The 12,704-nt window shown below is 43.9% G+C and overlaps 2 protein-coding genes across 5 annotated transcripts; both read left to right on the forward strand.

Moving 5' to 3' along the window:
- Nucleotides 1-3,443: 3,443 nt before the first annotated feature.
- LOC123426079 (putative casein kinase II subunit beta-4) lies at nt 3,444-8,652 on the forward strand. Of its 4 annotated transcripts, none has more exons than XM_045109852.1 (5): nt 3,444-3,795; nt 6,805-7,023; nt 7,682-7,791; nt 7,921-8,124; nt 8,258-8,652. In XM_045109852.1, the coding sequence occupies exons 1-5, from the start codon at nt 3,612-3,614 to the stop codon at nt 8,303-8,305; spliced, it is 765 nt and encodes a 254-aa protein (XP_044965787.1). In that variant the 5' UTR covers nt 3,444-3,611; the 3' UTR covers nt 8,306-8,652. The 4 variants fall into 4 exon arrangements, with proteins under 4 accessions (XP_044965787.1, XP_044965785.1, XP_044965786.1 ...); XM_045109850.1 differs by having other exon boundaries at nt 3,446-3,795; nt 7,921-8,086; XM_045109851.1 differs by having other exon boundaries at nt 3,446-3,795; nt 7,921-8,083.
- A 692-nt stretch (nt 8,653-9,344) lies between these two features.
- On the forward strand, nt 9,345-12,177 carry LOC123426078 (ATP synthase subunit delta', mitochondrial). Its single transcript, XM_045109849.1, has 2 exons — nt 9,345-9,723; nt 11,605-12,177. Exons 1-2 carry the CDS (start codon nt 9,448-9,450, stop codon nt 11,947-11,949), a joined length of 621 nt encoding a protein of 206 aa, XP_044965784.1. The 5' UTR covers nt 9,345-9,447; the 3' UTR covers nt 11,950-12,177.
- Nucleotides 12,178-12,704: the final 527 nt, after the last annotated feature.

The following is a 12,704-nucleotide window of genomic DNA, read 5'->3' on the forward strand; positions in this document are numbered from 1 at the left end:
ACATAGACTGAAGTAGGTCTGAAACCGGAGTAGTGTTCCTCCTTCTAGGGGTGGGTTTAGCGTCCAACTCCCGACAGCCTGATCCTTAACGAAAGGGAGGTGGCGGGTTGCTAGTTCACGAGCCATCCCTGGAAGGAAGTCACGGTTGTGCACGAGCGCCTCTCGTGCTGCCGTCTCAACTGCCAATACCAAAGTCTCCATCTGTGGTCCTTCAAAGAACCAATTGGTTGGAGATTCATTTGCCTTCACTATCATGTCCACGTGATATTCCTTGGTGCTGGCATTTACCCAGTCCTCGTGGTAGAGGTAAACGGGCGTTCGACGTACTTGACACTTCTATAAGCTATCCCCCAGAAGTAGGAGAAAGCCAGTTCCCAGGAATGTGGCACGTACGACGGGCATCTCCAAGGTTTTTAGGAGAGTGGCGAGAAAGTCATGATTGGTATAGAAAGGTTGTAGCGGTGTGTAGAACCCAAATGTACTAAGTGTGCTATTCGCTTCGACTAGCGTCCAAGCTACCTAAGGCTTCCTACAGTCAGGATGGCTCTAATACCATCTCTATGGAGACCCCGACTTACGAGCCGTAATCACCGAATGAACGTGTACAATGATCCCAGAGATCAATGCTCACTGAATAACAAGAGTCTTACATCCATGATTAACGTATGATACAAATAATGACCATTATGGTCAAATCTTACATAGGTAGGGGCATGAAGGCCAATCACACCAACTCAACTACTAGCGGAAATCTTGGTAGTAAACGTGAACCTATGCCATCAGCCTAACCAACATGCATTATGACTGGGAAGCGTCCTAGTTCGTGTGCTCGTCTCCCACGACAAATTTCTCTCCGTATTTTGGTTCCTCCATGTGTGATCAATAAAATAACAGGCGGCGAGCCAATGAGTACTTTGATTGTCACCAACACCATCTCCATCTTCATCCCATCTACTTCACCATTGCAATCTAAGTTGTACCTTGCACTATTCATCCCCTCTACTCTACCGGTGTTGATTACTCTTTTGTGGTGAATGCTATTGAATTTTGTTGGAGAAATATTGTTATGACCAGATTGTTAATCATATTTTCATCACCTCTGATCATGATCTCTTTTATGTCTTGTGAGTAGTTCCGTTAGTTCTTGAGGACATGGGAAAAGTCTAGATGTTAGTAGTCATATGATGTTGAAGTAATATGTGTTGATTGATATTTAAGTTATGGTGTTATTCTTCTAGTGGTGTTATGTGAACGTCGACTACATAACACTTCGCCTTTTTAAGGACCTAGGGGAATGCATCGTGTATAAAGAATGCTTATGGTGGGTTGCCGAAGTGACAGAAACCTGAACCCAGTTCACATACTTTTGCATGAGGGAGTATTGGATCCTAAAGCTTATTGCTATGGTTAGGCTTTGCCTTAATTTCTCTCTTGTATTTGTGGATGCTTGCAAGAGGGATTAATCATAAGAGTGTACTTGTCTTAGCCTAAACGGTGCACTAGTTAAGATCCACCCACATAACACTTATCAATACAAAACATAGTAGTGGACAGAGTATGGCGAAAGCACTTGACTATCTCTCCCGTGTGTCCTCAGGAATGCCTTAGTCTTTATAATATTAGTCCATCGGCTTATCCTTTGTGTTCAAAAGGATTGGGCCACTTGCTGCACCTCGGCACCATTTACTTTACTTGCATTTATTTCCTTGTTGCTTATACTAGAAAACCCATAAAAAGTTACCTTTCAGCACTTGCAGTTATTCCTTGCTCAAGATTACTTGTCAGTACCTTTTGCTCCTCGTTGGGTTCGACACTCTTACTCATCGAAAAGGCTATGATAGATCCCCTACAATTGTGGGTAATTAGCGTATCTTACCAGAATCTGCATCGACCCCTTTCCCACTCGAACCCCGATCCATTTGGGGGCTAATGATGGGGATATGTACCTAGGGTAGGGTCATAGGCCTGACCTACATGTCCTACCCAAGGACACGACATTAAAGACTTAAAGATTTCAAGGAAGGCTCCCACTGACTCGCTATGGTACATGGGTCACCCGGTAGAACATCCACTCGGAGACTTTCTCCCTCCACTCGACTACAGACTTTCATTCAAAAAAAACTAGAAGCCACTCGTCCGTAGAAGTTCAGAAGCCACTCTAGGGAGGCCAACAAGCGGACATTTGACTGGTCATCATAAGTAACATTTATTACGTACATTATCAGTAATGTACACCTTTATCTCTATTAATCAAACCCCTGGTTGTGTGGCCTTGATGAGGGGTAGCGCACTCTACATAAGCCACCCCTCCCCTCTGGCACAAGGGTTCGTACCCCCTGTAACACACACATTCCACACGACAAGAGCTCGAGAGCACTAAGACGTAGGGCTGTTACCTTCACGAGAGGGGCCTGAACTCATACACCGTGTGTACAAACTCGTCGTAGCTAGGACTGTGCCCTCTCCTTACGTATCCCTCACCTCTACTGTCAGGCTCGTTACCACGACCCCGCCTCGCGAGGCCCCTAACTGCCAGGCTAGGCCTAGCCAAGGCCACCAAGTACCAAAATTAGAGCTAGTAGAAAGTTAAGACAGTTATTTTGAGACGAAGAAAGTATTAATTCATGATACTATGCACTACCAAAATAGTATCATACAATAACATCATATGCATGATACTATTATATGATGCTTTCTCTGTCCCAAAATAAGTAACTCAAAAATGACTCAACTTTGCATTAAAGTAATTTTTCAATCAATTATTTTAGGAAGAAGGGAGTACTTCCCACGGTGGCCAGACTTAGAGGATGCTTGGATACGTTTTAGTCCCATGACTAAAAGTAATGAGACTAAAACTTGCTAGCATCACCCATGCTTGGATCCAAATAGTAAAGAGACTAAAATCAAGTTAATAAGCATTTATTATCCTCAAAACCCTCCAATCCAGAACTTGCCTGAGGAGTTAAATGAGGAGAGAGAGGACTAATGCACATTTTAGTAGGGGTACCCGTGACTAAAAGATTTTAGCCTCAAGACTAGTTTTAGCCTCTTTTTAGTCACGGGTGCTTGGAACTTTAGCCACTTAAAGAGACTAGTTTTAGTCAGACTAGTTTTAGTCCCTTGGATCCAAGCACCCTCTTAGGTTGCCCGTAATGGAAGTATCATAGGTAGTATCATGCATGCCAACTAAGCAATTTTGATAAGATGACATAGAATTAAATGAAGAAAGAGAGGGTTGAGTATCATATCATGATACCGTATCATATTAAATGATGTGCTACTATGTGTCTTGCATAGCAATAAATAAACCACCATATGATACTAACATATGATACTATGCATTACGGATGTGATATCATAGACAAGTATCATATGCATGATTAAGGCCTTTTGATTGTGTCACTGTTTGTCTTCGTCGCATCCTCCATTTTTGCACTCCCACCCCTGGATGCCCTCGAAATTGGCGCCACTTCCCTCCCGTGCTCCTCCCCTCGCCTGGGCTCTCGTCCCATCCCTGCCCGAACCCTAACCTCAGATGTCGCTTCCTGCGTGAGAGGGCGCTGACGCGGCAGCAGCATTGAAGGGGGTTTCGTCGTCGTCAGCGGCGACAGATGTATAAGCAGGGATCGGCCGGAGGGGCGGGGCTGGACCGGAAGCGCATCAGCGAAGCGCTCGATAAGCACCTGGAGAAGGCGGCCGCGTCGCCCTCCACGTCGAGAGGCTCGGCGGGTGCCCGAGGTAACCGCAACCGCGTCGTAGTGCCGTCCTCCATCCCCAAGGGCCGCTGCTCCGAAGGTGACGCGATCTCCCCCTCTCCCCACACATGACGTTCCGTGGTCTGATAATCTGTGGTGTTGTGATGCGTTCCTGTGGTCTGGAGTTAGGTTCCTGGGCTGTGAAGGCCAGCATGCGTTGTACTAGGATAAAATTTGGCTATTGATTGAGGTTCCATCTTCATTTGCCTGCTGACGTGCTATTGCTATGCGGATTTGCGTGCATGTTGCAGTTTTTTCTTTACGTTGAATTCTAGTGGCAAATGTGTTGGTGTTCTTTTGGAATGGACCAATGGCATCTGGCTTTTCGGTAGCTGTGAAGGTGTTAGAGATTGTAGTCGAACGCCGCACCGGGCTCGAGGTGGAGGAGGGGACGCGCTTAGTTTTTGGCAAGGAAGCAGCGGCTCTGCCGGGACCAGAGAAGAAGAGATGGGCGAAGGTTTGGATCCTGGCGCGCATCCTGTGAAGACCGCAGTGCATCTGAAGGACGGTACAACGAGGGGAGGAAGTGGTGGTTGGGGGGGGGGGGGGGGGGCTCCTGAGTGACGAGCTCCATCGCATTCGTACCGTCCTTCAGAGATGCCTTCTGGATATGTTATCTTCGTCTCCCAAAAAAGTCACTGCAGATTGAGAAGGTTGGTTCGCTGTTGTATACGCATATTGAATTGTCAGTTTTGCTAAGATTCTCTGAAGGTGATTGTGGGTTCTGTAGTTGTGTTTACTGATGTTGTTACCTTGTCATCTCTTTGGGTGTTTTGAGATGCTGGTATATGAGCTCACTGAGCACATGTTTACTCGTTTGATTTTAACTACTATTTGCAATGTTCGATTCTATTTGCAAGTAGATCCTATCATACGCTAAAAAACATGCATGTTTTGGACAATGCTAGATTATCGCAGCGTCTAATCATCTTTTTTCTTTAATGTTAGCAAAGTAACCTACCGAATTTAATCTCTCCCAACGAGAACAAAAATAAAATAGATCCTCAAGTTTGAGACTTATCTTGTTAAATCAGAAGTCGTTTCGACTCTTGAGTTGCTTGTGTAGATCAATGTGTGCCACCAAGACCCGGACTAAATGCCCCATAGTTCATTGGATTGGGGAAACCTTATCGCTAGGCTTCATTAGTTTTTATGTTAGATGCTTTTCTCATTTGCTTGTTTTCTGCATGAATCATACAAATCGGGTTCAGATACACAAGTTTTTATTATTATACTTAAATCGCTCCAACAGCGAACTCAGACGGCATGCACCCTCATGGCTCGACTATAAATACTTATCATTATATCAGTGGCTTAAGGTGTAAAAACATCTGGAAAAATTAAGTTTGTTTTATTTATACTGCTCTGCTTTGAAAAAGCTCCTGTTCTCTCTTTAAGTTTGAAGACATATAATGCTATAGCCTAGAAGTCGAGAGAATAATGCAAAATTGTTGACTTAATGCTTATATCTGTCTTTGGAATTGTACTTAGAGGTATCATGCTGAGCATATCTACCTGTTTCCTAATTGCTATGGTGTATTCCAGACCTGTTGAGTTATTCCAATTCTGCTTTCAGTAGCACTTTATACAGTAGCACTTTAAACTGTTAGTTAGCTAAAGATTATTGCTAGCTATGTTTTGTTATAGCCGCTCCATTGTACTCCCTCCGTTCCGATATGTAGTGCGCATAGTCTTGAGCCCACATACCAATGAGTGCTGGCATTAAATTTTGGAAGAGAAAACCCCCACTTCGTTTCTATCCCAGGCTCAGCTCCAAGTAGTACTGATTAGTACTCCATCCATCTTTAACGTTGTCGACGAAGCCACACACGGAGAAGCCGGACACAGAGACGCTGACCACCTGCGGTGGACACGGGGAGGCTGTATGCGAACGTTGTGGCGCACGCGGTGGTTGCGAAGAAGCCGGACACCGAAGGGGTGGTCGCCGGCTGCCGTTGGCGGACGCGGTGGTCTCCGGCTGCCGTTGGTGGACGCGGAGAAGGTGGGCATGGATGGGGTGACACTGGGCGTGGTCAGGATATCGATCCGGCGTCCGTGCACGTGGAACAGCTTCGATCCACCTCCATCTTCACCGATCTCCGCCGTCGCTGGTCGATTACCGGCCTGCTTGGCCTCCCTTGACAGCGGCACACCCTGCCTCCTCCTCTCCTCCGTCTCACATCCTCCATCAATTACACTGCGGAGTGCTGATCTCTATGGTGGCGCCGCCTCCACCACCTTTCTCCGGGCCAGATTCTGTTTTGGAGGCGAATGGCTGCGTACATTAGACGGGGAGATTGGGGATTTGGGGTTTGGCTGGTTCGAAGGAAATGGAAGGGAGGATGCGCTTGTCTCGGGAGGAAAGGGATAAGGTGGAGGGTCATTTTCGTCCAAAGGAGCCTGTTGCTGCTAATACGCACTACATATCGGAATTTCCTTCGAAAACTTATGTACACTATATATTGGGATGTAGGGAGTATATATTTTCTGCATGCATGTTGTATTTGCGTCATCTATGGGCCTGTTTGGGACTGCTCTGCTCCTTAAAATTCAGCTCCGCTCTAGAAAACGCAAGCCAAACGGGGTAGCTCCACTACTTGCCGCTCCGCAAAAAATTAGAATCTGGGATACAACTTCATGTTTTTTGTGAAGCTCGTTAGGAGGGGCTTCAAAAAAATATTAAAGCTGGAGTTGGCAGAAAATTACCCACCACTGCCACCAGTAAGTGGATACCCCTTCGTTTTTCCCTACTCATCCAATCAGATATATCCTTTCCACCAAATTTCTCATTCTGAAGCTGGAGCTAGATGGAAGCCAAACACTCTTTAAAAAGAGTTACAACTTCTGCATGAAACCGCTCCAAAGTGGATTTGGTGGAGCAGGACTGAATTTTATGAAGTAGAGTAGTCCCGGCCGCCTTTAGTGGGGCTACTACTGCGGTTTCTTTGACATTTTGTTCTAATAAATAACTACATCCATTTAGGTGCGTGCTTGAGAAAAATTTAGTTTGTAAACAAGTGCATTGATGCTTCCGCTCTTCATGTTGCAGGGGAGTCAGAGTCGGACAGTGAAGCATCAGATGTTGGTGGCTCTGATGGAGAAGATACCTCATGGATTTCATGGTATTGCAACCTAAGAGGGAATGAGTTCTTCTGTGAAGTCGATGATGATTACATTCAAGATGACTTCAATCTTTGTGGGCTTAGCAGTCAAGTTCCATATTATGATTATGCTCTTGATCTCATTTTAGATATCGAGTCTTCCCATGGTAATTGTTCTCAATATTTACTCTTTTAAATTATCGACCAGTTAATCGGCATCTCGGTCAGTTAATTGCTACTCAGTGGGTTACCGAATAGCCGATTAACTGAAAAATTCGCCTACTTATCCCTACTCAGCACCCGACCGATATGGTACCAGTTACTGATATCTTGAACATTTCTTTTAAAAGGAAACCCACCTGGTGGGTGTATGCTAACAAGAAATGTTTGATGCATTTCTGCACTTGATCTGATGCAAATGTGTTGTCCCTGTACAGTTATTTGACTCATTTGGCGTCACTAGTTTGGGCGCTCAAAGCCATTATTAGCAGTGATGTTAACACTTACTGGTTGTTTGGGCTCTGTTTCTAAATACATTTTTGGTGTTACAGATTTTTTTAGTTTCTCAATGCCCGTGAATTTGTTTCTTTACTGTAAAAGTCAATTAAGTTTAACGCGGAAGTAAAAGGTGCCATAGTAATTACTGTAAGCATAAATGAAAGGTTTTATCTGCCACACTAAATAACATCAATCCTTTGCATGGGCTTTGATTGGTTGACTTTGTGCAGTATATGGCTCTCATTTGTCCTTGACATGGTATAGTGCATGTTTCCTTTTACATTGCCTACTGCTATTGCTGATGTTCTTGATTATTTGAATATGTAGGTGATATTTTCACAGAAGAACAAAATGAGCTAGTGGAATCAGCTGCTGAGATGTTGTATGGGCTGATTCATGCACGATACATTCTGACCAGTAAAGGGTTGGCTGCTATGGTAACTGTTATGCTAACCTTGCTTTGCTAGTACTTACCCATATTTGTTTCCGAAAGGTTGAAATTCGCTCATGTCGGTGAAGTTTAATTTGTAGTAAGTGGTAATTCTTGTTCCTTATGTTTTTGGCAGCTGGAGAAATACAAGAACTACGACTTTGGACGATGTCCACGTGTTTATTGCTGTGGACAACCATGCCTACCAATTGGACAATCAGATATTCACCGATCTAGTACAGTGAAGATATACTGTCCTAAGTGCGAAGACATCTACTATCCACGTTCTAAATACCAAGGCAGTATCCTAACCACTCTCTTATTATACTGTCTCAAATTGGTGCGTTTTTATTCTTGGGAAAAAGAGTGTCATCTACAAAGAAATATTTACGTATCTGCATCACTGGGATATCATAGTTGAATAAACTTGCTATTTTGTTGTTATATTCTGCTGTTTTCTTGACCATGTTCAGATATTGACGGAGCCTACTATGGGACAACATTTCCTCACCTTTTTCTGATGACGTACGATCACCTCAAGCCCCAAAAGACCTCGCAGCGCTATGTTCCTCGTGTATTTGGCTTCAAGCTCCACAAGCCATGACGTGGAGGTGAAGGAAAAGATAAGAGGCCCCGGAAGACTACTGTAAGACTGCAATCGCCAGCTGGCAGCCCGATCATGCATGTTGCGGTGATGCTGCCCACCCATATTGTGTGCCCTGCCAAGTCTACTCATCAACATTGAAATGTTGGTATAAAAGAAGACATGAGACGATGTTGTAACCTTATTCCAGCTCTACTGGCTATTAAATCTGGACCTCTGTTTCCAAAACCAGCGGCTATCGAGAAATCAAAGTTATGCTCGAAACTATAATGCCAGTTATGAACCACCCAGGGCCGTATACAAATGGCCTAAGATGACTGTCGTTTAGATATTTCTTCTGCAAATCTGATGGGTATGATACCAACTGGGAAGAAATATATTAGAAAATTAAATCAGATAGACAACTCTTTATTCATTTAAAAACGATTCATTTTTATGACTTTATAAATGTAAGATTTGATGTCATATGAATTGTGGGACCCTCTAGAAGCTCCTTTAAAAATATAAGCGTATGTCAAGCATTGCAAATATAGCTTTGAAAAAAAAAAGATTGCTCCAATTCCCCTAGCGAAAAACCTAGTTTTTTTAATCTCTTCTGGCAGTTGTTACCGTTGAGAGTCTTGCTGGCTGATTTTCTGCTGTGATCTTCCTCCACCATCGGGCGTCTCTTCTCGTGGAGCCGGACGATCTCATTCTCATGGGTGGCCGAGGGTCTCGAACCATGGCGGATGAAGGAGGAACAAGCATGATGCGATCTGCAAAGAAGGATGTTGAGGACTTTGGAAAGAGGATTGGATTTGCATTTCATCGATATTCGCGTGTAACTTTATTTTATTTACGTGAAACAGGGGGTCACCAAAATATATGTACGCAATTACCAGGCGCTCGGCCCGGCAGGGTCCAGCCCAACCCAAACGCAACAACCTCTTCAGTGTCGCCCACTCCCTCTTAGCGTCGCCTTCTCCAAATCGCGGAAACCCCAATTCATTCAGGATCCACATCTGCAAGTCGCACACATCCATCCCGTACCTCTGTCCGACGAGGGAGGAGAAAAAAAAAATGTTGCGCCACGCCGCCCATCGCCTCGCCTCCCGCGCCGCCGCTGCCGGCAGCGGCTCCATCAGCCGCAGGGCCCTCGCGACGGCCCATGCGCCCGCGGAGGCGGGTGAGGACCCCGCCTTCGTGGAGGCGTGGAAGAAGGTGACCGCAATCATCGAGCCCCCCCAGACGCCTATGTCGGCCATGAAGCCCCGCCCGCCCACGCCGGCCTCCATCCCATCTAAGCTCACCGTCAACTTCGTCCTCCCCTACAAGTCCGAGATCACCAATAAGGAGGTATATTGTAAACTTCCCCGCCGTCCCACCTCCCGATCTCAGATCTGTGCGTGTGCGTCTAGGTTTCCGACAGTCGGCACGATCTCGCGGTCGGTTTTTTTTTTCCGGTCGGAGATTAGGGATAGGTGAGAGATGCCTTTGCGACCTGGTTCATCCCGCGGGATGGTTGGAAGGAATCCTAGGGGCGTTTTGGTTAGGAACTACGAGTGTTCCTTGTATGGTGTGTGTTGTCATGTGATGCTTTTGATCACCTCATTGTTCTGATGGAATGGTTGTGCTGGGTCGCTTGTTGCGCTTGATCCTGTCCATAGGTGCGCTTCAGTTTTCCAGTCTGCGTGAGATTGTTGGATTATATCGGTTAACCTGATGTCTCTGGGTAAGCTCGATCATCCCAAACCTGACGTTTTGGAGTGCCATGCACCAGCACCAGATGGATTATATGTTGGTTGACCGTACTGGCTAGAACATGTGTCCTCCTAATGGTTATTGCGGTCCAAAAGGAACTGCAGTTTTCACTTGGGGCTGAGTATATTTTAATTGTATAAGCACTTCAGATTTTTGCTAGCATCTTCACGCCTTTAAATTTTCAGTGGCGTCCTGGTAGACTTCTATTATTTTCTTTTTCAATTTGTTCTGTGAGGATTTGGACATGCTTCCTTGTGGGTATCCTTGTACTCCCTCGGTCCCGAATTACTTGTCACAGAAATAGATAGAAATGGATGTATCTGGAACTAAAAATACGTATAGATATATCCATTTTTGCGAGAAGTAATTCTGGACGGAGGAAGTATGCTTTTCTTCTCTGAAGATGCTACAGCAGTGCCTAGATTAAGTATTAGTCTGATGAAACGTTTTTTCTTTCATATTTGGCATTAAGTGCTCTGTTTACTTTCTCGTTTGTTCCTTTGTTCTGATATGATACATTATTCTTATTTATAGCTGTAGTTTGGAGCCTTGTTAGTGGATTTAGGACAATAGGCCTACATTTATGTGAGTTGTGAACTTCTGATCACATGGTATGCTGCACCGCTGCTTCTGTAGTTTGACCAATATTAATGTTTAACTACATTTGCCCTCGCTAATATTAACTCATTATACCTGTTGTCAGTTTTCTTGATTGAGATAACCTTCATTCACTTATTGCACTGTTTTGCATGAATAGTCTGTCTGGAACAATCATAACATTCTCTCATGATATATTTTCTTGACCTTCTGCGGTAGCAATGCCCCAGTACACTTTTCAGTTTAGCTATTAATCTTCCTATATTATTCTTAATTTATCAAAGATATGCCACGAGTTGCTTAAATACTTCCATCTTTGATTGCGTTGAGTCGTTTTCTTAAAATAGAAGTAGAACTCTGTGTGGTTAGTTAGTGTATATTGGAACATGCTCTAATCTGTCAGATGATGAAATAATTGTTTGAATTCTTAAATATTATCAGGTGGTCGGAAAGTGAATTGATGGTCTGATGTACCATGTGTTTTTTATACTTAGTCTACAGTAAATTATAGAGAAGTACAATATTTACTTTAAGTTACCTAGTATTATGTCTTTGGTTATCTGATTTTTTTTCGGACTTACATATTACATTGTCTAGTCCTCAAATTTACCTTTTTTTTTTAGATTTCCAATTTTGTTATTAGCTATCAGTTTCCTATTTGTCTGATAAGTAATTTTGGTGTTTGAGGTAAGTTCGTCTTGTGATGATGCATTTTTGGTGGGAGAATGTCGAAGAATGATTTTCAAATTGTGTACATTGATTTCCTGTGTGCTTATGCATGCTTAAAGTGGTATTGATCATGTATACTTTGATTAATTCCATTGGCATTGTCTTGTGTTTTTGTCATGACTTGATCTCATTTTGTTCGGCTATTTTCAGGTTGATATGGTAATGGTACCGGCTACAACTGGCCTGATGGGTATTTTGCCAGGCCATGTTTCCACAATTGCAGAGCTCAAGCCTGGTGTTATGTCTGTACACGAGGGAAATGATGTTACAAAGTACTTTGTGAGCAGTGGCTTTGCATTCATCCATGCAAACTCCATTACTGATGTTGTGGCTGTTGAGGCTGTCCCCCTTGATCAGATTGACCAAAGCTTGGTCCAGAAAGGTCTTGCTGAATTCACTGCCAAGCTTGGATCAGCCTCGACTGACCTAAAGAAGGCGGAAGCTCAGATCGGAGTGGATGTTCACAGTGCGCTCAATGCTGCATTGACTGGTTGATGACAGACATCTTACATTTTGATGTTCTTTTCATCTACATCTTTAGAATGTGAGTTGAAGCCTGCAAACTCAATGAATGAGGATGGAGGGAATGATCTTAAATAAATTATACTCCATCTCAAAGAAAGACTTGTATTTCTTCTTTCAACTTCGAGTCCTGCAAGGATTTTTGTAATGGTAATATTTTACTGTGTTCCAAAATCAAGTGCTGCGTGCAGTTTTCATTTCCGAGTTCTGACTTGAATTAAACGGAATTGATCGATTTCCATTTCATAATTCCAGTCAAATTGTTGAAATATAATCAAACTTTTTTTTTTTTCATGTTTGTGATGTCGTGGTTCTTCAAAATTGTGCAAGTATTTTGCAACCCACTATAACATGATGTTGGCATGTTCTGTGTGTCTGATATGTACTTATGAAATTTGACTCTTATTTTTGCAATGCGGACCGGGGCACAACCTTCAACGATCACGTCCTTCATGCACTCTCGTCGTCCCTCTCTGACCATTTCATGCACTCTCGTCGTCCCTCTCTGACCATTGCTTACTCGTCGAGGATAGGGGGCCGAGGACCTTCAAGTTTGAAAACTTTTGGGCCTCAATGCCCGGCTTTGATGAGGTGGTGCAAAAAGCTTGGTCCGAGCCAATTGTGCACATCGATCCATACATTATCCTCTTCCACAAGCTCAAGAAAACCCATACATTATCCTCTTCCACAAGCTCAAGAAAACAGCGATGCGCCTTATGGAATGGAGT

This window comes from Hordeum vulgare, chromosome 2H, assembly GCF_904849725.1.
Source record: "Hordeum vulgare subsp. vulgare chromosome 2H, MorexV3_pseudomolecules_assembly, whole genome shotgun sequence".
In the NCBI taxonomy this organism is placed as follows: Eukaryota; Viridiplantae; Streptophyta; class Magnoliopsida; order Poales; family Poaceae; genus Hordeum; species Hordeum vulgare.

Excerpts from the sequence above, each read along its gene's own strand:
- LOC123426079 (XM_045109850.1), top strand. The coding sequence starts at position 3,612 with ATGTATAAGCAGGGATCGGCCGGAGGGGCGGGGCTGGACCGGAAGCGC. Across the intron at positions 3,796-6,804 it reads CAAGGGCCGCTGCTCCGAAG|GGGAGTCAGAGTCGGACAGT; the intron begins GTGACGCGATCT and ends TTCATGTTGCAG. Across the intron at positions 8,087-8,257 it reads ACGTTCTAAATACCAAGGCA|ATATTGACGGAGCCTACTAT; the intron begins GTATCCTAACCA and ends GACCATGTTCAG.
- LOC123426078 (XM_045109849.1), top strand. The coding sequence starts at position 9,448 with ATGTTGCGCCACGCCGCCCATCGCCTCGCCTCCCGCGCCGCCGCTGCC. Across the intron at positions 9,724-11,604 it reads CCGAGATCACCAATAAGGAG|GTTGATATGGTAATGGTACC; the intron begins GTATATTGTAAA and ends GGCTATTTTCAG.